The sequence below is a fragment of the Heterodontus francisci genome, chromosome 18 (assembly GCF_036365525.1).
Source record: "Heterodontus francisci isolate sHetFra1 chromosome 18, sHetFra1.hap1, whole genome shotgun sequence".
NCBI lineage: Eukaryota > Metazoa > Chordata > Chondrichthyes > Heterodontiformes > Heterodontidae > Heterodontus > Heterodontus francisci.
Genome location: NC_090388.1, coordinates 31,009,607 through 31,037,606, shown reverse-complemented (window position 1 = coordinate 31,037,606; position 28,000 = coordinate 31,009,607). Strand labels below are relative to the sequence as shown.

At 43.3% G+C, this 28,000-nt stretch overlaps 2 protein-coding genes across 5 annotated transcripts in view; both read left to right on the top strand.

Annotated features, from left to right (window-relative positions):
- Nucleotides 1-9: 9 nt before the first annotated feature.
- Nucleotides 10-6,700, top strand: llph (LLP homolog, long-term synaptic facilitation factor). The gene is made up of 3 exons (XM_068050475.1): nucleotides 10-118; nucleotides 3,401-3,611; nucleotides 4,348-6,700. Exons 2-3 carry the CDS (start codon nucleotides 3,410-3,412, stop codon nucleotides 4,506-4,508), a joined length of 363 nt encoding a protein of 120 aa, XP_067906576.1. The 5' UTR covers nucleotides 10-118; nucleotides 3,401-3,409; the 3' UTR covers nucleotides 4,509-6,700.
- A 6,092-nt stretch (nucleotides 6,701-12,792) lies between these two features.
- LOC137379835 (small integral membrane protein 29-like) overlaps nucleotides 12,793-28,000 on the top strand; it is a 113,341-nt gene continuing 98,133 nt past the window's right edge. For 2 of the 4 annotated variants that reach the window (XM_068051221.1, XM_068051218.1), the window contains exon 1: nucleotides 12,793-12,879. The gene's annotated coding sequence lies outside the window, so the exon portion shown is untranslated. Of the gene's footprint in view, nucleotides 12,880-14,129; nucleotides 14,287-28,000 lie in introns of all 4 variants that reach the window. The other 2 variants (XM_068051219.1, XM_068051220.1) reach the window with 2 other exon arrangements.

Sequence of the window (28,000 nt, the reverse complement as noted above, 5' to 3'; positions counted from 1 at the left end):
CCCCATCAGCAGACAGGAGGAAGTTTGGGAGGTCTGGTAAGATCCTCCAAGATCCCACAATCCTCTGCTGACCTCACGTGTCGGGATCGGGATTCGGAGAGCTGTTCGCTGAACGAAGGTAAGTGAATATTTTGCCTTTTATTTCTCCATTAGTAGGGAAACCATCAGCCGTGAAATTACAGGCAGTTGTAAAAATATTGAATGTTACTTTCATTCATTCCTGTTGGCAGAGATAAAATGACCGCACCGCGCAGCTCAGCACCGGGGCCCAGCAGCACGCACTGCTCGGACCCGACAAATGTTCACAGTGCCCCAGACGGGGCCGGTCCCGACACCCAGACGCTGCCCCAGACGGGGCCGGACCCTACACCCAGACACTGTTCCAGACCGGGCCGGTCCCTACACCCAGACACTGTTCCAGACGGGGCCGGTCCCGACACCCAGACGCTGCCCCAGACGGGGCCGGTCCCTACACCCAGACACTATTCCAGACCGGGCCGGTCCCTACACCCAGACACTGTTCCAGACCGGGCCGGTCCCTACACCCAGACACTGTTCCAGACCGGGCCAGACCCTACACCCAGACACTGTTCCAGACCGGGCCGGACCCTACACCCAGACACTGTTCCAGACCGGGCCGGTCCCTACACCCAGACGCTGCCCCAGACGGGGCCGGTCCCTACACCCAGACACTGTTCCAGACCGGGCCGTACCCTACACGCAGACGCTGCCCCAGACCGAGCCGGTCCCTACACCCAGACACTGTTCCAGACCGGGCCGGACCCTACACCCAGACACTGTTCCAGACCGGGCCGGACCCTACACCCAGACACTGTTCCAGACCGGGCCGGACCCTACACCCAGACACTGTTCCAGACCGGGCCGGACCCTACACCCAGACACTGTTCCAGACCGGGCCGGACCCTACACCCAGACACTGTTCCAGACCGGGCCAGACCCTACACCCAGACACTGTTCCAGACCGAACCGGTCCCTACACCCAGACACTGTTCCAGACCGGGCCAGACCCTACACCCAGACGCTGCCCCAGACGGGGCCGGACCCTACACCCAGACACTGTTCCAGACCGAACCGGTCCCTACACCCAGACACTGTTCCAGACCGGGCCAGACCCTACACCCAGACGCTGCCCCAGACGGGGCCGGTCCCTACACCCAGACACTGTTCCAGACCGGGCCGGACCCTACACGCAGACACTGTTCCAGACCGGGCCGGACCCGACACCCAGACACTGTTCCAGACCGGGCCGGACCCTACACCCAGACACTGTTCCAGACCGAACCGGTCCCTACACCCAGACACTGTTCCAGACCGAACCGGTCCCTACACCCAGACACTGTTCCAGACCGGGCCAGACCCTACACCCAGACGCTGCCCCAGACGGGGCCGGTCCCGACACCCAGACGCTGCCCCAGACGGGGCCGGTCCTTACACCCAGACACTGTTCCAGACCGGGCCAGACCCTACACCCAGACACTGTTCCAGACCGGGCCGGTCCCTACACCCAGACACTGTTCCAGACCGGGCCAGACCCTACACCCAGACACTGTTCCAGACCGGGCCGGACCCTACACCCAGACACTGTTCCAGACCGGGCCGGTCCCTACACCCAGACGCTGCCCCAGACGGGGCCGGTCCCTACACCCAGACACTGTTCCAGACCGGGCCGTACCCTACACGCAGACGCTGCCCCAGACCGAGCCGGTCCCTACACCCAGACACTGTTCCAGACCGGGCCGGACCCTACACCCAGACACTGTTCCAGACCGGGCCGGACCCTACACCCAGACACTGTTCCAGACCGGGCCGGACCCTACACCCAGACACTGTTCCAGACCGGGCCGGACCCTACACCCAGACACTGTTCCAGACCGGGCCGGACCCTACACCCAGACACTGTTCCAGACCGGGCCGGACCCTACACCCAGACACTGTTCCAGACCGGGCCGGACCCTACACCCAGACACTGTTCCAGACCGGGCCGGACCCTACACCCAGACGCTGCCCCAGACGGGGCCGGACCCTACACCCAGACACTGTTCCAGACCGAACCGGTCCCTACACCCAGACACTGTTCCAGACCGGGCCAGACCCTACACCCAGACGCTGCCCCAGACGGGGCCGGTCCCTACACCCAGACACTGTTCCAGACCGGGCCAGACCCAACACCCAGACGGGGCCGGTCCCTACACCCAGACGCTGCCCCAGACGGGGCCGGTCCCTACACCCAGACACTGTTCCAGACCGGGCCGGACCCTACACGCAGACGCTGCCCCAGACCGAGCCGGTCCCTACACCCAGACACTGTTCCAGACCGGGCCGGTCCCTACACCCAGACGCTGCCCCAGACAGGGCCGGTCCCTACACCCAGACACTGTTCCAGACTGAACCGGTCCCTACACGCAGACGCTGCCCCAGACCGGGCAGGCCCCTGCACCCAGACACTGCCCCAGACCGAGCCGGTCCCTACACCCAGACTCTAATCTAGACCGGGCCAGTTCTTACACGCAGACGCTGTCCAAGACCGGGCCAGTCCCTACACGCAGACGCTGACCCAGACTGAGCTGGTTCCTACACCCAGATGCTGCCCCAGACCGGGGCACCCCTTTTTAAAATTGTACCCTTTATTTTATATTTTCTCTCCATGTTCTTCCTACCAAAATGTATCACTTCACATTTCTCCACATTGAACTTCATCTGCCACCTGTCACCCATTCCACCAACTTGTCTATGTTCTTTTGAAGGCAATATCCCCTTCACAGTTCACAATGCTTCCAATTTTCGTATCATCTGCAAACTTTGAAGTTGTGCTCTGGTATAGTAGAGGCCTGCTTTAGGTCGGGAAAAAGAACCCGCCCAAACCACAGCGGGCCTGAGCCCGACCCGAGTCCCTCCGATTTTGCCCTGAGCCCAACCTGGCCCGAACCCGTCACTACACGGCCCGACCCAACCATCCCTTTACTTCTTTCCTGACACTGAACCTGCAAGAAGCTGCAGCGCATGCGCGAGACGTCATAGTGACGTCACTCGCTCGCTGCGCAGTCTCGGTTTCGTCCTGGACTCCCAGCTCAGGTAAGTTGTTTTTTAAAATTTCAATAATTACCAGCAGAGCGCTTACCGTGTGTATCCGGCCCGACCGGACCCGATTCGATCTGGACTCGACCTTAGCCCGAAAGCCGGCCCCGGAGGATTGGCCCGACACATGTCGGGTCCTGTCAGGTTCGGGTCGGGTAGCACGCCTCTATGGTATAGCTCAATAAATGATGCATTACATTTACCCATTATGCCATTGAAACAAAATATTTATCTTTCAGTCGACATGCAAACTTTATAGTTAAATCAGAGTTAATGCAATTTGATTTCTTTTTCTAATATGCAGAACACAAGAATGGCAAAAAGTATAAGAAGTAAGTGGAAGCGGAAAATGCGAGCAGAAAAGAGAAAAAAAAATGCACCAAAGGAACTTGCACGGCTGAAAAATATACTAGGAGCAGATCGCAGTGGTGACATTAGTATGAATGATGTTAAAGAAGTTGCAACCGTGGTCCCGTGTGAAAAACTCAAACAGAAGCCAGCTACAGGAGATGATGGTAATTTCTTTTTCATTATTGAGAAATTATTGGGCAATGCCTATATGACAAATGCACCCAAGTTCAAAGGCAAGATATATCCAGAAAATTTGATTAAGCAGTTCCAACACTGGGTTTTAAAGCCTGAAAATTCTAGGAGGAAGAAAAGACTAAGGTAGGGATTTTGGGATTAAAGGAGCTAATGAGTCAGAATAGTAGATTATAATGTCTCTTGACTTCAACAAGGGGGAGATGAGGAGGAAGAGCATGTAATATAAATTTATAAGTTGAAGGTTTTGAATCTGTGAATGAACTTATCTGCAAATTTGGCACTATTTAATCCCTCGTGCCTAACCCAAATAGTCGTCGTTGGCTGTTATACCATGATGGTATCACAATCAAACCCAGTGCTGTCCTCTGCTAATGCCCATAACTGCACACTTCCTGCAGGGGTCATGGGGTTACTGTGGAAACCTGTCACCTCCCTAACCTAATGGTGCTGAGTCCAATTGTAAAGCCTCTAGTATCGTCCTGTCTGAGATCAGCTAACTCAACATAGAACACTGATTAATCCTGGATCCATATCTAGTTTGTATACAGAGATACTTGCTACTTTAAGCAGTTGATTGATTGGCAAAGTTCAACATTATAGTTTTAACAAGGTACTACTTGTCAGGACTTAAATGTTGGTAGTTTGAGAATTAATTTGAACATTTGGCTGTTTTGTAACTATGTAAACAAAACTTATCCTACACAGATGATGCATCTACTATGGACATAGATAAGAAAAGGAGCAAAAAAACTTTCTTGGATGAACATGGACAGTATCCAATATGGATGCATCCTAGACAAAGAAAGAAGATCAAGCGACAACTGAAAAAGGGGAAATCAAAACTTCCAAAGGGGCTAGCTTGGTAAACATGTGAGAAAAGGAAGTATACAAGGACTTAATCACAGTTATGTTTATTAAAAGAAGACTGGAAAAAAAATTAATTTACTGATATTGGAAATGTAGTGGGTATTCTGAATGTTCTAAGCATGCTGACTAAAGTATTACAGTACACACTTTTAGAAATGTATACTACAACAATTCTCGTATGGTGTGCCGTATCTTTGTGAAGACTCTTGAGTTGTAACCTTTGGAGTAAAAGGATCACTGTCAGCATTAAAATATGTGAAAATCTGGCATTTAATGTTTAACATTCGTTAACACAGCAAGTTTAGCATTAGCTGATGCTTCAGTTGTAGTGTAAATGCACCACAAAATGTTACATGAGACATAAGTGGGGATCTGGCAAGTAATTTATTTAATCAATTAATTAAAGTTTGTTATTGCCAGATAATCAAAAGCTTCCTTGTTAACAGTTCAGCCAGTATGAACTTAGAAAGTTGATTGCCTTACATTTGATCTGATCATAGAATCATAGGAAATAGGAGCAGGAGTAGGCCATTTGGCCCATCGAGCCTGCTCCACCATTCAAACAGATCATGGCTGATTGTCTACCTGTACGCCAGTTTTCCCCACTAATCCCATATCCCTTGATGTCGTTAGTATTCAGAAAACTGTCGATTTCTGTCTTGAACATGCTCAACAACTGAGCTTTCACAGTCCTCTGGGGTAGAGAATTCCACAGATTCAACACCCTCTGAGTAAAGAAATTCTTCCTCGTCTCAGTCTTAAATGGCCTGTCCCTTACTGAGACTGTGTCCCCTTGTTCCAGACTCATCAGCCAGAGGAAACATCTGTATCCACCCTGTAAGGATTTTGTAAGTTCAATGAGATCACCCCTCATTCTTTGAAACTCTAGAGAATTGCAGGCCCAGTTTCTGCAGTCTCTCCTCATAAGACAATCCACCATCCCAGGGATTAGTCTGGTGAACCTCCGTTGCACTCCCTCTATGGCTAGTATATCCTTCCTTAGATAAGGAGACCAAAACTGTACACAATACTCCAGGTGCGGTCTCACCCATGCTTTATACAATTGAAGCAATACACATTTACTCAAATCCCCTTGCAATTGCTTGCTGTACCTGCATACTACCCTTTAGTGACTCATGAGCAAGGACACCCAGGTCTGTTTGGATGTCAACACTTCCCAACCTCTCACCATTTAAGAAATGTTCTGCTTTTCTGTTTTTTCTACCAAAGTGAATCACTTCACACTTACATTATATTCCATCTGCCATGTTCTTGTCCATTCACTTAGCCTGTCCAAATCCCCATGAAGCCCCCCTGCATCCTCCTCACAACTTAAATTCCTTCCTAGTTTTGTGTCATCCGCAAATTTAGAAATATTACAAATGGTCTCCATATCCAAGTCATTTACATAGATTGTAAACAGCTCTGGCCCAAGCACTGATACTTGCAGTATCCCGCTAGTAACAGCCTGCCATCCTGAGAATGAGCCTGCTTTCTTTCTGTTAACCAATTCTCCATCCATTGCAGTATCATACCCCCAATCCCATGTGCTCTAATTTTGTTTGCTAACCTCCAGTGTGGGACCTTATCAAAAGCCTTCTGAAAATCCAAATACACCACATCCACTCATTATCCTGATGTTTCAGATCTTGCTCTGCCGAAGGTTACTATTATGGTTTTAGCAACGGCAAATCCTGGAATGCATACATGAAGACATCATTTATTTTCTGAGCAATCAGAAAGCATTGTTCAAGAATAGGGTGGACTCTGAGTCATTTGTATTTTACTGCGAAGAATGCAGAATAGAGATGTGGCTGGAAACACTTCCTTGAGTGTTTTTAATTCACCCATTAACCAAGCTCCTTTATATATGACTTATTAGGACACACAAGATTGATAGATATGTTTATGTAGGTGGGGGAAATATCCTGAAAATATCGAACAATGAAATATATAAATTTAATCTACAGAACTATATATGTAGTTAATTTTGGAAAAGTTGTTTATTCTGTTTGCAATTTGTTAATGTACATTTTGGGTGCCAGAAAGCTGTAACTTTTAAAGCTATGACTGATGGCAAGATTCCCTCATTAATGTTATTTGTATGTTTCCTCAACACAACATATTTTGTGAATAACAAATATATGTTATTTTGCAGTTTGCTGAAAAATAAAAACTTGCCTGGAACATTTGTGAGTCTAAGTTACATTGTGAAATTCTTTCCAAAATAGTGTTTGGATAAAAATAAACCAGCAATAAACTCATTGCACAGTTATAGAAAGTAGTCACGTAATTTGTGCCAATGAAGCATTTGACAATGAGTGGAATTGGTAGAGAATTAAAATGCTCAGACAGAAAATGATGAGGGACTTGAGATGATGCTCACCAATTTTGCTAATCAATTCTAAGGTGAGTAGTAGCTAAATACAAAACAATAGTCCAGGATAATCATGTCCTGGATTCCCCAAAAGGATATATACATACTATGTTATTTCAGACATGCACGGTTTTCTTATTTATAAAATTGAGCTGTGTCTCAATACTGATTCAGCCTTCCTAGTTGAGTTTCCAAGTTGATCTTATACTAATTCATTTGGTTGATGCTTGGCATTTGACACACCAGTTGTGATCCTCACAGCTGCAATAAATATCCGGGTCTGTTGTGGTCATTCTCAATGTTGCCAGTGCTTGTTGAATTCCCGCTCCCGCTCCCAACCCCACCCCCGACCTTTCTTCCTACCCATTTTTGGTAATGCTTGTGGTGTTAGCCTATCCGATCTACTGTCATCTTCCCCCATGATTGTTCTGAATGAAGGGTTGATCATAGGTACAAGGTTGAAGGGCATTTGGAGGAGGGGATGAAGCAAAGTCTTTGGATTGTTAGGTGGTGGGACACAGGTTCTTGCTGAAACTACTTGCCTTTGATAGTTTGTCAAAATCTTATCCTGCTGTTCATTTTAGTCATGCTCCAGCTATTGTTCTTAAATTCTTCCTAGTGTTTTGATCCTGCTCCATAAGTTTCTATTTCTTTTAGTCCCTGAGTTTATTTTTATTTTCGTTGCCTGTATTTACTTTTTATTGCCTGCCTCTGGTGTTTTTGCTTCCTATTTTTGGCATTTTGGTTCTTAGTCCTGCTCCTTGTGTTTGTATTTCTTTTAGTTGTACTCCTGTTTTTTTAAACTTTAACTTGCTTTGTGCACTTTTCCATCCCTCTCGCAGTGTGCTTTTTTAAAGTAAAGTTCTACTGCTAGTGTTTCTGTTTCTTTTAGTCTGACTCCTAGTCTTTATATTTCCTTTAATGCTGTTCCCAGTGTTTATTTCTTTTCATCCCACTCCGCCATGGTTTTTTTAAACCTCCCTCTCCCAGTAATTTTTGAAATACAACTTTGCTTTTTTATTAGTCCTGTTCCCAGTGTTTGTTTTTTTTCCTTCTTAAAAGCCCCAAACCCAAGAATTTCCTCTCCAATGTTTGGAATTTTTTTTCTAACTTATCTCTCTACCTTCTCTGTCATCATTTTCTAAATCATAACTATCCTAACTCCTCCTTTCCCACTCTTATCTCATCCCACCAATCTTTCCATACTCACAACTACCAAACTCTCTGCACCAATAATTTTTCTCCTTTCTTTGTCAAATCTTGCAGCCACTGAAATTAGTAGCTTATGTATTAGGAAACACATTGAGAAAGCACTTTGTGCATTGAGAAAGGAACTGGCTTAACATGGAGAAAATGGCAGTGTATGGCTGACAGCTCAAAGGGCCACAGATAGGTTAGAGAGGAGGTCGACAGGAAAGACAATGATGAAGGGGGCACTTGATGGTCCAAAAAGGGCCAAAGGCAGTTCAGATCTATTTTTCTAATCCATCCCCAGCTGCTAGGCTCTTTCAAAGTACAGCTAGACTGTATGATCCCATTCCAGTAATGCAAAATCGTGTATCCCTATCCCAATTTTCCAAGATCCCAGAGCCACCCCGATTCTGCTAAACATAGCAACAGCAGCGATTGGGGTAATCTACAATGAGGTCATAGTTTTAGGATAAGGAGTAGCAGATTTAAAACAGAGATGAGGAGAAATTACTTCTCTCAAAGGGTCGTGAATCTGTGGAATTCACTATCCCAGAGTGCGGTGGATGCCGGGACATTGAGTAAATTTAAGGAGGAGATAGTCAGATTTTTAATTAGTAATGGGTTGAAGGGTCATGGAGAACAGGCAGGAAAGTGGAGTTGAGGCCGAGATGAGATCAGCCATGATCGTATTGAATGGCAGAGCAGGTTCGAGGGGCTGAATTGCATAATCCTGCTCCTAGTTCTTATGTTTTTCTTCAGCCCTCGAGCCTCTTCTGTCATTCAATTAGAAAATTTTAAAACATTTTCCAATCTAAAGGGACAATTCCTGAATTTCCTCACCTCTTAAAATCTTGGGGTGGAAACCATCAAGCTCTGGAAATTTGTCAGTCTTTAGTCTCATTTTTATAATAGTTTTCTTGTTTACGTTAACTTAGCGAGTTCCATTCCTTGATTTATTATTAGTTTCTCGGAATGTCACATATCCTCTTCCTCTACTGTGAAGACCCTGACAAAGTAATTACTCAACAAGTCTGCCATTTCCTTATTTTCATTTGCTCTGTTACCCACATCTGTTTTTGAAGGTTCCACATTACCCTTGAATACCCTTTACTTCTAATATATTTGTAAAAACATATTGTTAATCTTGATATCCCTCACAAGATTTTGATATTCCGTTTTTTTGCAGCTCTTACTATTTTTGTTGTCCTTTGCTATTCTGTTGTAGTCACCTAGAAATACACTATTCTTTGTACTCTTTTGTATGTTCTTTCCTTCAGTTTTATTTAACTGTTACCTCTTTTGTGGACCACAGCTGTTCCATTAGTGCATAAATTAGTGCTGAGGATAATAATCCTTTGTATTATGTCACCCTTATCATAAAAATTGCTGACTTACTGCGAGTAATGCCACAGGACACCAGCTAGTAATGTATTAAATGTTTTGCATCTAGTACATAATAGGTGTATGTATCATATTTTATGTTCTGTCATGCTACATCTGTCACACTAATGTTTTCTATTGATTTTATTGTCTTTAATTGTGTTCACCATACTTAGTTTCTAAGGTCGGTTGTTCTGTTGCTTACTAACATTTCGTTCCTCCTTTGTTCATCTCCAGCCTTGTTTGTACTGTGGGGGCAAGTTTCAGGATTTTACAACCAATTCTTAGGTTTGCCTTTGCCCTCTGCTGGTTCCTGTCTCACCAGTCTCGCAACCCTGCAATCAGGCCTTTCCTTGTCATGCTTCACCTACCCCAGCTTACTTTCTGGAGAAAAAGGGAGAGCAAAAGATAAAAGAAAATGGAGAGGAGTGGGGGCAAAAAAGAGGGGAGGACTGAGGAGGAGGGAAAGAAGGGAAAAAGTGGGTTGGGAGGAGGGGAGAGGATGAGATAAAGGCAGTGGGGCTCAAGCAGGGATGCCTGCTAGCCATACTGGTCCTGCATACTGTCTGACAAAAATTTTTCCAGAGTCCTCCCCTTCCCATGGTCTCCCCTCTGCACCCACCCTATCTTTTTTTTTAGAGATACAGCACTGAAACAGGCCCTTCGGCCCACCGAGTCTGTGCCGACCATCAACCACCCATTTATACTAATCCTACACTCATCCCATATTCCTACCACATCCCCACCTGTCCCTATATTCCCCTACCACCTACCGATACTAGGTACAATTTATAATGGCCAATTTACCTATCAACCTGCAAGTCTTTGGTGGTGGGAGGAAACCGGAGTACCCGGCGAAAACCCACGCAGACACAGGGAGAACTTGCAAACTCCACACAGGCAGTACCCAGAATTGAACCCGGGTCTCTGGAGCTGTGAGGCTGCGGTGCTAACCACTGTGCCACCCATTAATTCCCCTCTGAACCCTTGCTCCTGCCATCACTATTACCCTCCTTCCCTACTCTGGTGCCAGATGCATCACGAACAGCATAGGGTGATTGGTGGTGTGAGAGGTAGGTCATGAGGAAGACTGAAGGTGGATGGGCATATCATACAAGAGAGGAAGGGATCAGATATCTGTCAGCTGCAGGTTGCATAGTGGCACTGGTGGTGGGGTAGGTACATAAGACCAAAGAGGGCACAGTGATTTTCTGTACAGTTTCCCCTAAACTTTCACCTATATCTTCACGATCATTCGCCACCACCAATCTATATCCACTTTCCTGATTCTTCCTCCCTCAATGTTTTATACTGTCCCACCACTCAATGCAATTTCCTTAAACCTTCGCTCTCCACTTGTCTTGCCTAAAATGTTACACATATTTAAATGGATGGGCTAGTTTACTGCATAGCTTCATTGGAAGACAAGCAGAACCCAAGAGAACCAATGTGAATGGCTACAAGATCAGGAAAACCTGTGTGGAATTTCAGGGTCAAAAAAGTTGAGTTTTGGTGCCAAACTTCATCAGTGATCAGCTATAACATTTTGTTTTGGTAATATTGACTCATCTTATCTGGCTTGAAGCTACTTAACTATAAAATTGTTTATTAAACCAGTCACATTATAAAAGACTCAATTCAGGTAATTCTCAACTTCCATGGTGCTGCCATAGGAAATTGTAATAATGAGCCAGTTTTGTTTTATGAATGTAGAGTGCACTGCCAGTGGGATTATTGCAGTGCAGGTAAAATGTTTTAATTCACAAATTAATTCGGCATATCTAGGCTAATATTGCAAGCTGGATCTGTAAGGTTGTTTGGGACAGAAATGCAATACTGTACCAAGGTGCCTCCTGGCTTGCCATAGTCCTTTGACTTCTACCATAAGGCACTCTGACTGCAGGCAACCATTACACTCAGTTTCATTAAAGACAGAGTGGACACCAGATTGGTGTCCTGTGAGCTCGTAACATGGTGTCAGAGTGGAGCTGAGATGGAGAGTTGAAGAACTATTTAGAAGCACAGCTATGGAACAAAGGCCACAGAAAGCCAAAGAAAAGGAACAAAGAAACAGTTGAAACAGGGTAATACAATGGCTGCAAATTTTCTTCTGCCTGTGCTGGTCGAAATGAAAGGTGATACGAAGCTGAACTGGCAGTTTTTCCACTTGCAATGGCAAAATTATGAAATTGCAACAGATTTAATTAATAAACCAGAACAGCTACGAGTAGGTACACTTTTATCACTGTTGGGGAGAGACTGTTACAAAGTGTATTCCACCCTAAATCTCTCTGAAGAGTATAAAAAACAGACAGCAGAAATTTTGAAAGCCTTGAAGGCACGCTTTGAACCCCAAGTGAACGTAACCTATGAATGGTATGTGTTCAATATTATGGCCCCAAGGTGAAAAAAGAATCCATTGATCAATTTGTGACTGCATTAACACAGCTCACAGAATCCTGTGAATTTGTACATTTAAAAGACGGGATTGTATTAGGCATAAGAGATCCCGCAGTGACTGCACAACTCCTGAGAGCAGAAACTGACTCTCAGGAAATCGATTAATGTGCAGAAGATCTCAAGTTCCAGATCATAGACAGCAAGCAAAAGCCACTCATCTCAGCCGAATCAAGTCTAAAGCTTGTACTGGTAACCCTCAACATGCAAAAGAGATTTGCAATGTGTCGCAGCACACTAAACCATTGACTGCGGTAACTGTTGTTTCATTTCTGTTGTTGGGGTGCGACGGCCCTCTGGGGCTGATGGTTATTCTGTGGTCTGTGCAGTTGATGAGTTCTCAGCTTCCTGATTGGCTGTCTCTACCAAAGGTTGTACTGAAGTCTGTATACATATTTTAGTTTTCATAAAGTATCTGTAGTCCTTGCAGGAAGAAAAGTTTTGGCATAGTTACATTAAGCACCAGAATGTTGGAAAAGACCAGAAAAAGTGTAAAAAAAATCAAAATGTTGGGTTTGCCTCGAATTACACCCTCCAGTCGCAAGTACCCCGCCACCTCGCAGTCAATCTAGTGTCAGTCTAGTCAATCAGGGCTGCCGCTTCAGTGCAGGAGCGGGGAGTTGAACCCTTCATCTTCTGTGTTAGTAGCAGGAATGCTGCCACTAAAAGTCTCTCTCACTGCATCCTCATTCAGCAGCGGACGCAACAACAAAATAAAACAAAACTGCAAAGGTTTTCCCCATTCCTCCTGACCGTGTGAATTGTCAGTTGGGTGGTGGTGATGTCTGCAACAGGAGGAATCAACCGTGCACGTTCTAGTCCCTCTGGCCAAGAGGGCACGCGCGCGAGCGGCTCTGCCGGCGCGCGCACTGCGGCATGTCCGGCCGGGCATGCGCACTGGGCCGGCTGTGGAGAGCCTGAGGAGGACGGGCGGCGCTGAGGTGAAGGCAGCCGGTGGTGTCCGAGTGAGTAAAATGTCGGCCTTGAGATAGAGTCACTGGGTGCAAAACGCGGGGGGTCGGGAAAGATGTCAGTTTATCATCTCAATGGCAAGGACGCGCGTTTTTTGCGAGCGGAATCTCAGAAGTTTGCGAGTCTTTGTAGGAAAGTTTTTCTCTGACAGTTGCGGTAACCAGGGTGGAGGACAATTCACCTAATCCAGTTTATGCTGAAAGTCCAAAGGGAAATCTCATCGAGCTACAGGTTGACAGTCTTAGCCAAGTTTTGTAACTTAATTTTCTTCTACATTTGCTGCAGTTGATCTTGGGCTCTCCCCTCCCACCCCAATCTGCTCAAGTTTCATTTTATTTAGACTGATGGAGACCTCCCAAAAGAAAACATTATTATTCAATTTTGCCTGTTTGCAATCCAACTAAACTCGTGTGGACAGTGCAATATGGAAATGTAGTGACGTCTTCGCATTTGTAGATTGCATTTTAATGGGTATGCTCATTGGATTGCATGATTTAATAGCGTTTTGTTATTTGACAAGCAGCAATATGGGGATCTATTTATAGATACATGGGGATTAAAGCTGTAAATTTTATATCTCAACAAAGGACTTGTCAAGGGTGTTGCCCTGCTGTACATTTTCTACCAGTATTGACTTCAGTAATGGTTGAAGTAATTGGATAATTGTACGTTTTATGTTTTCATGTTCTGTTATGTACTGTTTATTAACATCGTTCACTTCAATGCTTTGATATCCTCTAATAAACATCTGTTGAATATTTACTGCAGGAGTAACAGCTAGAACAATGCATCCAATCCTTTTGTTAAATGAATCTCTAGATTGATGCGCTGTCTAATCATGATTCTGTTGCAAGTTTGCGACTTGTCACGAAGTCCCCAGTGGTTGAAGCAGTAAAAATAAAATCTTCAGTTTGCACGTGTATTTTAGATATTAATTTTCTCTTTGCCTTAGTATCCTGTAACACCCTGCAGACTGTCACCCCACTTGTCATTTTGTTCTACAAACTTAGCAATTTAGAATATGAAATGTTTAATTTGGGGAATAAGTTATTGATGTAACTCTAATGGTCAGCTCATCCTGCAATACCAGGTTAGTGCTGTGTGATTATATTGGATTCGCATTGGATGCAATAGCTTCAGATAATAGCAACCTGTTATAAAAAGCCATGTAACCTGTTATTTTCAACAGGAAATTAAAAAAGGGTATATTTACCATATGTTTCTTACTCTCTGCCCCCTGCAGAATGATGTCTTGATATATCCACTTTATAAGGAAGAGATGGGGCTTTCACTCTCCACATTGCTTACAATCACTGTCCGATGCGATACTGAGCCATGTAGACCCACGTTCGATCTTGGTCTGTGCTGAATTAACTAGCCTCAGCAGAGGTAACAGCTGGGTATGTCTGCTACTGGCTTCTGCAACCTTCAGCTAGGAAAGAGGAGAAAAAAAATAACCAAGAGTTTTTACTCTTGATATCTGTCTTGTGATCCCTACTGGAAAGTACATGCATGTGGGCAGTTATGGTGCCCTTAACTGTCAGAGGTTGCTAATATTCCCTAAAACAAAAGCAAAACACGAGCTAGAAGTCTGAAATAAAAACAGAAAATATTAATATTCACTACCTGAGTTTACATGTGTAGAATGGCCATTTGGATGAGAAGTATGAAAGTGTCAGACACTTCTTGAGTCCGCACCTTTGAGAGGAGGGGAAAATTTGGGGGTGGGAGAATTATAATGTTACCTTTTAGTATGGAGCAGTACTGTGTAGTTCAGAGAACAGTTTAATGTCTCTCTAATTTATGATCCAGTCCTAAATTCATAACTACTGTTGTACTCCAAATGGAAATGATATGATTTTCCCTTCTTCAATGGGAGTTGTCAAATAATGGTTTAATGGATTTGAACATTGTCCTTTCCTTTCGGCAATATTGTCTTAGATTCAGCCATGCAGGGTAATGAACATCTTTCTGTTTCTAAAAATATTGTTGGGATGGCAAAGGCTTCTTACATATTAAGTGAAATAAATTCAGGCAATGGTGGTGCAGTTTCAAGTGAGTAAAAATCTGGAACATTAAAAAAAATTGGTCTGAGTTACATGGCACAAATGAACAACACTTCTCAGGAAGTCCGCACGAATATGATGTGAGCAATCTTAATGTGCCACAAGCATATTACAGTGCTGTTTGAGATTTGAGTTGAAACATGATGTGGGAGCCTTTGTGCTTGGTATAACTAATAATTACAGCTCTTTACAGATTTCTTTGACAGCCTATTTTGGATTTCTAAAGCGTAACTTTATTTGTATAATCCTTCTATCTTTGCTCAGTCAGGTCTAACTTACATTTATTTTACCCTGCAGCAGTTTCAATCTGACTTAAATAGTGCAGGTGTGGGTATCTTTTTTCAAAAATTAAGAACCAGAAATAGAGGTTGTAGACTGACAGCCACATATTTTTAATAGAACACTAAATATACTTGTATGGTAATAAGTAATATGGTAATTTACTGATATTTTAGTACATGTGTTAATAGGATTTATCAAATTAAATGTTTCAATTTTGCTTTTTGTTATATATAAAATTGTCAGGAAGTAATTTCCACTTGTATAATATATTGAGGTTTGCAATGCTTCATACAAAATCACCAGATAGCTGTTCAACTTTTGTATATTTTGAGATTTACACAATCAAGTTAACCTTTTGGTGTATTTCTGTGTTTAAGACTTGGTTCTGTATTGCATAATTTTACAAAAATTATATGATTAAATCACTTTTCATATATTCTGTGTTAAGATTTAGAAAATGTTCATTTTGGAGATTTTTTGAATCTTAATACAGAATATAACGAAATACTGATCTTTAAGTTAAGATCAAAGCCATTGTATTTTGCTGATTGCCACCTAGTTTATACAGTAATCACCAATTCTACCCCCCTCACCTGCCTTTGCCTCAGATTGAACCAGACTGTTTGCAGCCTAGACACCCTATTTTACCCTTACCTGAGCTTTTGACCCCAAATGTTTTCCAACACAAAAACTCATACCTTTGCATCTGTAACATCACCCGTCTCTGCTCATGCCTCAGACCATTTGCTGCCAAAACTCCCATCTGTGCCTTTGTCAATTTAAGACTTAACTATTCCAGTGCTGTCCTGGTCAGTCTCCTATCGTGTATAAATCTCATTCCATCTAAGACACAGCTGCCCATATCCCATCTCAACCATCCCTCCCATGCTTGCAGACCGACATTGGTGCCCAGTCCCCCAAGGACTCAGATTTAAAATTTTTAGTCTCGTGTTCAAATACCTTCTTGGCATCACCCACCCCCATCTCTGTAACCTCTTACAACCCTTGAAGAACTTTGTTCGTCCAACGCTGGTCTCTTGTGCATTCCCCCCACCTCACGCTCACCTAATTGGAGTGAATGAATTAATGTTCTTTCATGTTTCACCATGCCTTTATAGCAGCCAATTCATTCTCATCTTCTAAGACCATGTTATAGCATCCATGTGCAGCAGGGCCACATTACATCCTGCAGCTTTTAGCTGCTGTGAAGCCATTGTTAATGGTTCACTCTGTTCAGGGACTGTTCCTCTCCCTTTAAAAACTGCCATCATCCTGCAACTCCTGAAACAAAACTCCTCCTTGACCTTTCTGTCATTTCCTACTCCTGTCCCAATCTTTATCCTCCCTTTTGTCTCTTTAGGATTCTTGAATGTGTTGTTCCTTCCAGTTCTGTGTCTGTCTCTCCCAAAAATCCCTGTTTTAATTCCCTCTTTCCTACTTGCAACACTGAGATTGCCAGACCAAGGTCGTGAATGACATCCTCTGTAACTGTGCCTACTTTATCTCTGCTTTTCATTCTTGTCTTCCATGACATTTGGCACCGTTGACCACATGTCAAGCTCCATGAGATCACCTTTGCTGCTATACTACTGATTTTAGATCTATTGGTGAGCTAGTACTAAAATTGACTTGAATATCTATAACCAGTCATTGGTTAGTAATGTAGGTTTCAATTAGCAAACATAACTTTAACACATGTGATACTAAAGGATATAAATCCAGCTGTTTTGATTTTTTTTCTTCTCGGGACTACTTTCCTTGTGTAGCTCTTTTTTCAAATTCAAGTATAATTGTTTGAATGTTGATTTCTTAATGTCTGCCTTTTTCACTCTCTGCTTTTATGATCTTGCCTTCTCCTCCTCCTCTTCATTTGCACATACCTCAGATATTTCCAATTCTTTTGCATCACATTATGGGAACTTGGGAGGCAGCAATAGAACTCGGGAGCCAGAAATAGCATCGCTACTGTGACTTTCCCATAGACAGTGTGCTTTTCTTGTAACATGTTGCAAGACTTTAGCAGGTAAAAATATCGTGCAAGGTCAGAGATTCTACTCTGCAGTTTTTCAGAAAAAATGCAGAAAGAAGGATGGGAAGACATACAAGGTCCTGGGACTTAAGCATAGTGTTAGGAGTCTATGCATTTGAAATAGTTGTGTTTGGAGTTAAGTTATATGTTAAAGATTGCCCACTCTCCCAGGTCAAGAAAACAATGTCTCTGATGTACAAAAAGTGCACAGACTGCCGCCTTAGGCAAGTGTATTGTAAATTTTTTTTCTTGCCAGTTTTCTCTTATCCCTTTTGCTTTTGAAGACATTCATTCGTTGCTTGGATTTAGTTCCATGGGCTGTGGTCACCTCCCGTTATTTTCTCCAAGTAGCCGTTCATCTGTGGGTCTTGACTGAATATCAGTAGGTTATTTAACTCTGGTAAACATCACAGATGAGTCCTTTCCTACTCTCACCAAACACCCACGCATGAAAATGTTAGCAACATTTTTAGATAGTGCTTAGAAGCTGAAGTCCTCATTAATTTTTCTTTTCCCTGGTATGGTGCTCAGGCCAATTATAGGGGCCCTAATTCTATCTTAGTTTGGATCAAATAACACTCGTCGGATAAAGTTTCTAAGCCTTTGGGAAGCCTGAGCCAAATAGTGCTCTTGAACAAGTAAACAAATCACAATTGTCCATTTTATTTCTCCTCAAATTTTCTTGTTCATCTTCTGAAGACTCTTATTCTTCCTAGGGCACTAACTGGGATTCGTGGGTTCTAACTGTCCTTAAGAATGTTGCTCAAGTGGCCCTTATTTATCTTTAAGTTTAGAGAGTGAATGTCAGCAGGTATTTGAACTGTAAAAGACATTGCAGCTGAATGCAATCCTGTTTTCACCCAGTCTCAATGCATGCAGACTTTCTAACTAGAATCGCATCAGGAACAGGAAGCCTAGTTGGATTTTCTTTCCCTTGTCTAAAAGGCAAGACCAATTGTAGCATATCTCCAGTCATCCCAGGTTAGATCAGCAAACTCAACAGTGACCAACTGAGCCATCAGGAAGCTAACCTTGGTTTGAACAGTTGGTTTGCAAAAAGATAGATTCTGAAAATCTCTAGATCACCATTTTTCTTGATTACTTTTCTATTACTTAACCTATGGATTTTTCTTTTTTTATAATATAATCTATTCTTAGATTCATGGTAAGGTGGCATTGTAAAATAATTCAATGACACATTGCCACCATTGCAATTTAACAATTAATGCTATTGTTACCTGTTATGTGGCTATATTTCAATTTGCTATCATAATTAAGCTTCACTTCATATAGCACGTAAGTTTGCGTATGCACAGTGTTACTATATGTTTGGACGAATCAGTTGTGATGTAATTCTCCTTACAGGTGATCATAACAGTAATGAAAAGCCCTGGAAATGTTGAAACAAAATAGTTTATCATCAAGAAAATGAACTTATAGTCGGTATAATATAGAGTAATGAGATACGTAGTGTCATGGTCCTGTTTTTTTTCCCTCTCCTCGGAAATATTGCGTGTGCCTTTAAGGCTGTAAAAGATCAGTACTTCTTTAAGGCACAAGCTCTTGGAGTCAGTGAGCTAAAGTGCATTCTGGTTGCCAGGCAACAACCATACAGAGAGTGGACAGACATTCAATGTATCAGTTTTGACTTTGAAACTAGCTTGCAAAAAACTGGTTTGCAGAGACAGACACAGACGGTTCTAGCATGTGGAGGAAGGAGAGCTCTCTAAGTCAAACCCTGTGTAGTTTCTGTCTCAAAATTCTAAAAAGCTTCAAGCCAGATTAATTCCTTAAAGAAATAAATATAAAAGGTTTTTATTCTTTCGCAACAAATTTTTGATTTGCTGTGTTCATCGCTGGAAAGAAAAGATTTTAATACTACAACTGCTGAACTGAACTGTTGAATTCCTATCTTTGGAAGGATCTTCGGATTCATCAGGCCTTGGAAGACTGCAAGTGAACTTTGTGTTGTATTAGAAGACCGTTTGTCGGTAGCGCAATCTGCAAAGACGTTATTGTTTTTTCTATTTTTGCAGGCAGCTAATTAAAAACTAAACTATTGTTAGTTTGAGTATATGTATGTGAATGTGGGAGTAGTTTTTAAAAATAAGATATTGGTTTATCTTAGTAATGTTTAAGATTTTAGTTTTTCTTTTAGATAAATAGTTAATTTGTTTATCTAAAGATACCTGATTTGGTTCGCTTCATTCAGGGGTTACTAGATTGTTTTAATTCTGCTGCTGCTTTCTTTTATTTGGAAAGCTTAAAGATATATGATGCGACCTGTGGAGCGATAGGACTGAATTGACAGTGCGTTGCTCCCACCGCAATCAGAATCATATATTTTGATTGGGGGCTTTGTCCTGAGCGGTCGTAACAGTAGTTACGTATCATATCACACTTAGCTTGCCTATAAACCACAGCAGTTAGGTAGTACATTTATTATCATTATAAGGTCATATTTATGCATGCACTTGAGGACAAAGTACTGATGACGTACCCATTCTAGGTTTTGATTTGTGCTCTATACATTTCAAAAACTGCACTAAGCCGAGAGGAAAAATTTCTTTCCTCATTCTAATTTCAGTTCACTTGTATATTGACAGCTGGAAAGATAAGCATTTTAATTGTAACACCTGTGAGGCATCAACAGAGGGGAGAGTGAGATACCAGAGGGGCTCAAAATCTGGTGAAAGGTCATCGACTTGAATTGTTAATTTTCTCTCTGCAGATTCTGCCACCTGCTGAGTATTTCCAGCACTTTTTATTTTTATTTTGGGCTCAGTGAGTGTGGCTGAAGGGTCGCAAAGTAGGCCTCAACCTAGATTCATTAGGTTTGGGCCTTCTCTGGCAGTTTCCTCAGGGCCTTGTTTGAATCTCCAGCCATCCCAAACATGGTACGCCCACATCAGAGATGGTGTGGCGGGGAAGGGACAACCAGATCTGGTGTTTCCTTGTTCTCAGCCTGAGAGTCAGCCAGTGGTCTATTATTCTGTGCGAAAGCAGTAAATGGGGCTAAGTGGTGTCTAGGATTCCTGAAGACTTTAAACATTTCCGGTAAATTTTCAGCCCTCATATAAAGAGGGGCCAATGGTCATGCTGCTGGCAGCTTTTGGGTGCCATGCCATGCCCCATCGCAACCCATGGATATCCGAGTTGCACGTCCAGTGGTGCGGTTGCCTGCCATTAACTTTAGGGTGAAGATGTTTACCCCTAACCCCACACACACTGGTGGGATCAATCCTTGAGGCCAATGGAGGGCCAATCCCAGCACTTATTCTGGGATCATTGGCAGGTGTTTATCCTCAACTGAATTTGAGGTTTTTTTGTGAATCAGTTGAATTTTGAAACCCCAAATAGCCTCTGATTTGTTGATAGTTAGAAAATGTAAACATTTTATTCACTAACAGCTGGCAAACACAGACAGCGAGAGAGTTATTTTTGCATCTTTCTTTGAGTTGTTTTTTCAGCTTAAAAACAAATAAGTTGAATTTTGAAAGCTGTAATTGTCACCTTTGTTTTTGGTAATGGTCGGAATGTTTAAATGTTATCACAACTGTAAGACTTGAATTCTGGAACACACTGCCTGAAGGGGTGGTAGAGGCACAAACCCTCACAACATTTAAGAATTATTTAGATGCGCACTTGAAACCCCATAGCATACAAGGCTACGGGCCAAGTGCTGGAAAGTGCGATTAGAATAGATAGGTGTTTGATGGCTGGCAAGAACACGATAGGCTGAAGGGCCTGTTTCTGTGCTGTATAACTCTATGACTCTATATCTCTTAGCCACAAATCAGTAATGCCAGATGTATTTCCTCTGTCAAGATTTTGTCATGTTTTTGGATCAATATTTTATAACTGCAAAATGCTATGTCAACATATATATCATGGGGAAAATCCTATGTGCCTGTTATGCTGTAGTTGCGAGTCACCTGTCAGTAAGTGGTGCTGATATGTTACACAGGTCCACCTATTATTTTGCTTTTCCACCCTATTTCTGCATGTATTTTTCCAGAAGTTTCTTGAAATTAAACTTTTTTGGATACTGTAATCTGTAAGTTTAATTTTTTTGGGCTGCAAGCCAGTTTTCTACATACTTGCCCTGTTTTGTACATTGCTCTGCAGCTAATACCTCACTTGCCCTTTGTACCTTGAATAGCAACCAGCTTTCCCTTGGATTTTCCATGCATTAGTTTTGACCTCGGGTCTCTCACTGACTGCCAAAACCCCACTCAGGTCCTGGGTTGGACCTCCCACCACTGTTGTCCTGCTCAGTCTTCACACCTCTGATCCCTAAGACCTCTGTGCATCTTTTTTGGCCTCTTTAATCTTGATTTTCTGGAAGTGAACTTTGAAATCAACAATCTATTATAAATGGTTTAGAGCACTTTAAAAAAAAAATTGTAATGGAAGGGTTAGACCTAGTCCAAGTTGGTAGGCGATTTTAGCTAGATAGATTGAGATGGACCAGGGACAAAACTATAAGTTACAAAAGCATACCACTAGATTAGATGCAGGGAGATACCTACTTTGACAGTCATCAGCTGTGCAGAGTAAAAGTGAGGAGGAGATGGGTGAGAGGATAGTGCAGTCTACATTAGATGAGTAGAAGTAAGATGCAAATAAGGGGAATGAATGGGGTAGGGGATGGTAAGAGGCATCCAGTTGCACACCATTGCAGTCAAACGTAGTTAGCAAAGAAGGAATTAGTTGGGGAGAATAGATAAAGGGGTAACAGAGTGGAGAGGTTAGGGAAATGATATAGGAACAATTATACCAGGAAGGACAGTATAATGGAAAGGAGAGGTTAGGCAATAGAAAAGGGGAGTTTCAGCTCGAGGACTGTTGTGAGGATCAAATGCTGAGAAGTTGAAGAGGTAGCCAATACGCTGAGGACAAAGGGTTGGAAGCAAACGAGATGAATGGTATGAAGGGAGTGAGTAAGGAATCTAGCCCACAATTTCCTTGCAGCAGCTATTGGAAATAACAATCTGCAGCCCTCAGCAAACATTTCCCCCCCCTTCACCACCCACCATGTCTGACCCAAAAAGAAAGATAAAGTAGAAAGAACCAGAAAAAAGGAAAAAGGGAGGCACACGCTGGATAGAAGGAAGAGAGAAACATTGGAGGAGAGGGACAGATAGCAATGTGAAAATGAAAGGTAAAAGTGAAACTATATTGTATATTCCTTAAATTTTGTGGGCTTGTTGTTGTAGCCACAAAGCATGGATTAATATTGGCAACTGCTTTGCCAAGGAAACTGTTATTTAGTTCTGTGATTCATAAGTGAAATACCTTATGTGGGTTGAGTTTCCATTACTCATGCTTGGAGTATCCTTGCATGACACAAATTTCCCAAAGGCACAGCTTGCTTATATAATTGTCTTTTGTTTCATTTATACACTATTCCATTTAACCAGAATTACAAATGACACCCAAGTGCACTGGCAATCTTTATTGTCAATTCTGTAAAAAGAAAATTGTTCTTGATGGTCATCCAGCAATTTGCTGCTTTCACGCTATAAAAACGTGAAAACATGGAATTTGAAAAAAGGCCATGTAACATCAAAGCTATTGTGTATTAGTGTCCAGTCCATTCTGTTGTGGACTATTTTCTCCGTCCATTTAATCTCCTGAGAGAGGTTTCTCTATGCTTCTCCAAGATAGTTCACAAGTTTAGTAGAAATAAAAACACAGTGCTGGAAATACTCAGCAGGTCTGGCAGCATCTGTGGAGAGAGACACAGTTAACGTTTCAGGTCTGTGTCCTTTCATTTTGGCAAAGGTTAGAAATGTAATAGGCTTTGAGCAAATGAAAATTGGGGGCGAGGGGGTGGTGGGGGAAAGAACAACAAAAGGGAAGGTGTGTGATAGGGCAGGAGCGATTAAATGACAAAGATATCATGGAACAAAGGCAAAGGGAGTGCTAATAGGTGTATTAAAAGACAAGGCATTTGTCCAGAGAGAGTGTTAATGGCAGAATAATGAACAGTTCTGTCCAAAAGCAAAAACCTGAAAAACAAGTTTAAGACAGGCCCATGGTTAAAAAATTAAATTAAATTAAAAAAAGGCAGTCATGCTCTTACTGCCACATCCTGAAATCCACAATCGATGCCATGCGCACACTTGACCTCTCCCTCTCTCTCTCACTGACGCACCCTATCTCAAAGCTGTCCTGCTCACAGTTTCATTTAATCCTTCATCTTATCTGTGCATTAACAAAAACGTTTTCTCCACGTCCTGAGATCCACACTCAGTGCCATGTGCCGACACATGTACACACTTGGCTTCTCTCTCCAGGAAGCACCCACCCACCAATCTCAAAGCTGTCCTGCTCTGCAGTTTCATTTATTTTATTTTATTTAGAGATACAGCACTGAAACAGGCTGTGCCGACTAACAACCACCCATTTATAGTAACCCTGCAGTAATCCCATATTCCCTACCACCTACCTACACTAGGGACAATTTACAATGTCCAATTTTCTTATCAACCTGCAAGTCTTTGGCTGTGGGAGGAAACCGGAGCACCCGGCGAAAACCCATGCGATCACAGGGAGAACTTGCAAACTCCGCACAGGCAGTACCCAGAATCGAACCCAGGTCCCGGGAGCTGTGAGGCTGCGGTGCTAACCACTGTGCCGCCCACAGTTCATCCTTTGTCTTATCCGACGCATTAATGAAAAATGTTTTCTCTTGTTCCGCGACATCTTTGTCATTTAATCTCTTTAAATTTGCATTCTATAAAGCGTGTCTTTAAAAACATAAAGGGCTGAATTTTACTAGTCTTTCCGACTTTGGGGATTGTGATGGGTGGGCCTGGAAAATTCTTTCGGGAGAGGCCCGCCACGACCCCCGACGTCAAGAAGGCCCCGCCGCATTTTACTGGTGGTGGTGAGGCCTCGGTGCGGCCACCCTGCTGCTTGGCAGCGGGGCCTTCATTTGCCTAATAAAACTTATGCCAATACATATTAACTAACTTACCTGGACCCGGCGGCTGTCCTATGCCGATATTCTGGCCAGTGGCTGGAAGTCTCGTGCCTTCCGATCCCTGTTTGGTGGGAGGGGGGAGATTTTAATTTTCAGGTCGTGGGTGGGGGGGGGGGACTATGGGGAAAGGAGGAAACTTATTCCATTAGCTGAGGGGATGGTGGGAAGGGGCTGAAGGGCAAAGGTAACTAGGTTCAGTGGGGGGAGGGGTGGGTGGTTTTCGGGTTGGGAGTTAAGTTTATTTTGGATGGGATAGTCCCAACAACAAACATTGGGGCAGGCCGGTGAGGTGGGGGGAGGGGATTCCAGCTTTTATTTTTTTAAACAAATCGCCCCTTTAAAATTTCATATGTTACTGCAGGGCTTGAAGCCCTTTAAAAATGGCGATGGTGCCGGATGCCGTTGCAGGGGACGGATTGGCTGCCCCCCTACGTCATTGGGGGTGACCGCTTTGCCCCTCCATTTAAATGAGCCCCCGCACTAAATATTGCGGGGGCTCAGCGTCAGCACATCCATGCCTGAAATCTGCTGACAGCAGAGCATGCCGCCACGATTTGTGGTGCACTCAAATTTCAGCCCATACTTTCAGTAAATAAGCAATGTAACACTGCTAACAAGATTTAAAACCAGTTCATAGCATATGAATTAGGAGCTGAAATAGGCCATTCAACCTGTCGAGCCTGCTCCGCCATTTAATAAGATCATGGCTGATCTGTTTCGGTCTCAAATTCCACGCTCCATCTACCCCCGATAGTCTTAGATTCTTGTGAGGCAAGGGAATCAATCTACCTCCGCCTTAAAAGTATTCAATGACCCTGCCTCCACCACCTTCTGAGGCAGAGAATTCCAAAGTTGCACAACCCTCTGAGAAAAGATTTTTCCTCATCTTTGTCCTAAAAGGGCGACCCCTAATTCTAAAACAGTGCCCCCTCCCTAGTTTTGGACTCCCCCACAAGAGGAATCATAGAGTTATACAGCACAGAAATAGGCCCTTCGGCCCATCATATCTGTGCGGGCCATCAAGCACCAGTCTATTCTAATCCCATTTTCCAGCACTTGGCCTGTAGCCTTGTATGCTATGGCTTTTCAAGTGCTCATCTAAATACTACTTAAATGTTGTGAGGGTCCTGCCTCTCCCACCCCTTCAGGCAGTGTGTTCCAGATACCAACCACCCTCTGGTTGACATTTTTTTGCCTCGAATCCCTCCTAACCTTCCTGCCCCTTACCTTAAATCTATGCTCCCTGGTTATTGACCCCTCCGCTAAGGGAAAAAGTTTCTTCCTACCTATCCTATCAATGCCCCTCATAATTTTATATACCTCAATCAGGTCCCCCCTCAGCCTTCTCTGCTCTAAGGAAAACAACCCTAGCCTTTTCATTCTCTCTTCATAGCTGAAATGCTCCAGCCCAGGCAACATCCTGGTGAATCTCTGTACCTTCTCCAGTGCAATCACATCCTTCCTATAGTGTGGTGCCCAGAAATGTACACAGTACTCCAGCTGTGGTCTAACTAGCTTTTTATACAACTCCATCATAACCTCCCTGCTCTTATATTCTATGCCTCAGCTAATAAAGGCAAGTATCCCATATGCTTTCTTAACCACCTTGTCTACCTGTGCTGCTGCCTTCAGTGATGTATGGACAAGTGCACCAAAGTCCTTCTGACCTTCTGTACTTCCTAGGGTTCTACAATCTATTGTTCCCTTGCCTTGTTAGTCCTCCCAAAATGCATCACCTCACACTTCTCAGGATTAAATTCTATTTGCCACTGCTTCGCTCATCTTACTAGCCCATCTGTATCATCCTGTAATCTAAGGTTTTCCTCCTCACTATTTACGACACCACCAATTTTCGTGCCAACTGCGAACTTACTGATCATACCTCCTATATTCACGTCTAAATCGTTAATGTACACTACAAACAGCAAGGGTCCCAGCACCGATCCCTGCGGTACACCACTGGTCACAGGCTTCCACTCGCAAAAACAACCCTCGACCATCACCCTATGCCTCCTTCCACTAAGCCAATTTTGGATCCAATTTGTCAAATTGCCCTGGATCCCATGGGCTCTTACCTTCTTAACCAACTCCCATGCGGGACCTTATCAAAAGCCTTACTGAAGTCTATGTAGACTACATCAACTGCTTTACCCTAATTTACACATCTAGTCACCACTTCGAAAAGTTCAATCAAGTTAGTTAGACACGATCTCCCCCTGCCAAAGCCATGCTGACTATTCCTGATGGATCCCTGCCTCTCCAAGTGGAGATTAATCCTGTTCCTCAGAATTTTTTCCAATAGTTTCCCTATCACTGATGTTAGACTCACCAGCCTGTAATTACCTGATTTATCCCTGCTACCCTTCTTAAATAATGGTACCACATTTGCTGTCCTCCAGTCTTCTGCTACCTCTGCTGTGGCCAGAGAGGATTTGAAAATTTGTGTCGGAGCCCCTGCTATCTCCTCCCTTGCCTCACATAACAGCCTGGGATACATCTCATCTGGGCCTGGGGATTTATCCACTTTTAAGCCCCCTAAAACAGCTAATACTTCCTCCCTTTCAATGCTAATTTGTTCAAGTATATCACAATCCCCATCCCTGATCTGTACACCTACATCGTCCTTCTCCATAGTGAACACATCCCCTCCACATTCACCCTGTCAAGACCGTTCAGGATCTTATATACTTCAATCAAGTCTCCCCTCACTCTTCTAAACTCCAGTGAAAACAAGCCCAATCTTTCCAACCTTTGCTCATAAGGCAACCCGCTCATTCGAGGTATCAATCCAGTAAACCTCCTCTGAACCGCCTCCAATGCATTCACATCCTTAAATAAGGAGACCAAAACTGCACATTTAAGATGTGTTCTCACCAATGCCCTGTATAACTGAAGCATAACATCCCTACTTTTATTTTCAATTCCTCTTGTAATAAAGGATAGCATTCCATTAGCCTTTTTTATTACTTGCTGTACCTGCATACTAATCTTTTGTGAATCATGCACTAGAACACCTAGATTCCTCTGCACCTCGGAATTCTGCAGTCATTCCCTATTTAAGAAATATCTGCTTTTTTTATTCTTCCTGCCAAAATGAACAACTTCACATTTTCCCACATTTTGCTCCATCTGCCAGATTTTTGCCCACTCGCTCAAACTATCTTATCATGCAACTTCCTTATGTCCTCTTCACAACATACTTTCCTACCTATCTGTGTCATCTGCAAATTTAGCTACCATGCCATCGCTCCCTTCATCTAAGTCATTGACATAAATTGTAAAAAGTTGAGGCCCCAGCACAGACCTTTGTGGGACTCCACTCGTCACATCCTGCCAATCAGAAAAGGACCCATTTATGCCTGTTCTCTGTTTTCTGCTAGCCAGCCAACCTTCTATCCATGCTAATATGTTACCCCCTACACCATGAGCTCCTACTTTGTGCAGTAACGTTTTATGTGGCACCTTGTCAAATGCCTTCCTTTATCCACAGTGCATGTTACTCCTTCAAAGAACTCCAATAAATTGGTTAAGCATGATTTCCCTTTCACAAAACCATGCTGACTATTCCTGATTATCTTGAGTTTTTCTAAGTGCCCAGCTATAGCCTCCTTAATGATCGATTCTAACACTTGCCCTAAGACAGACATCAAGCTAACTGGCCTATAGTTACCTGTTTTCTGCACCCCCCCCCCCCCCCACACCTCCCACTTCTTGAATTGGTTATATTTGCTACTTTCCTGTCTGAT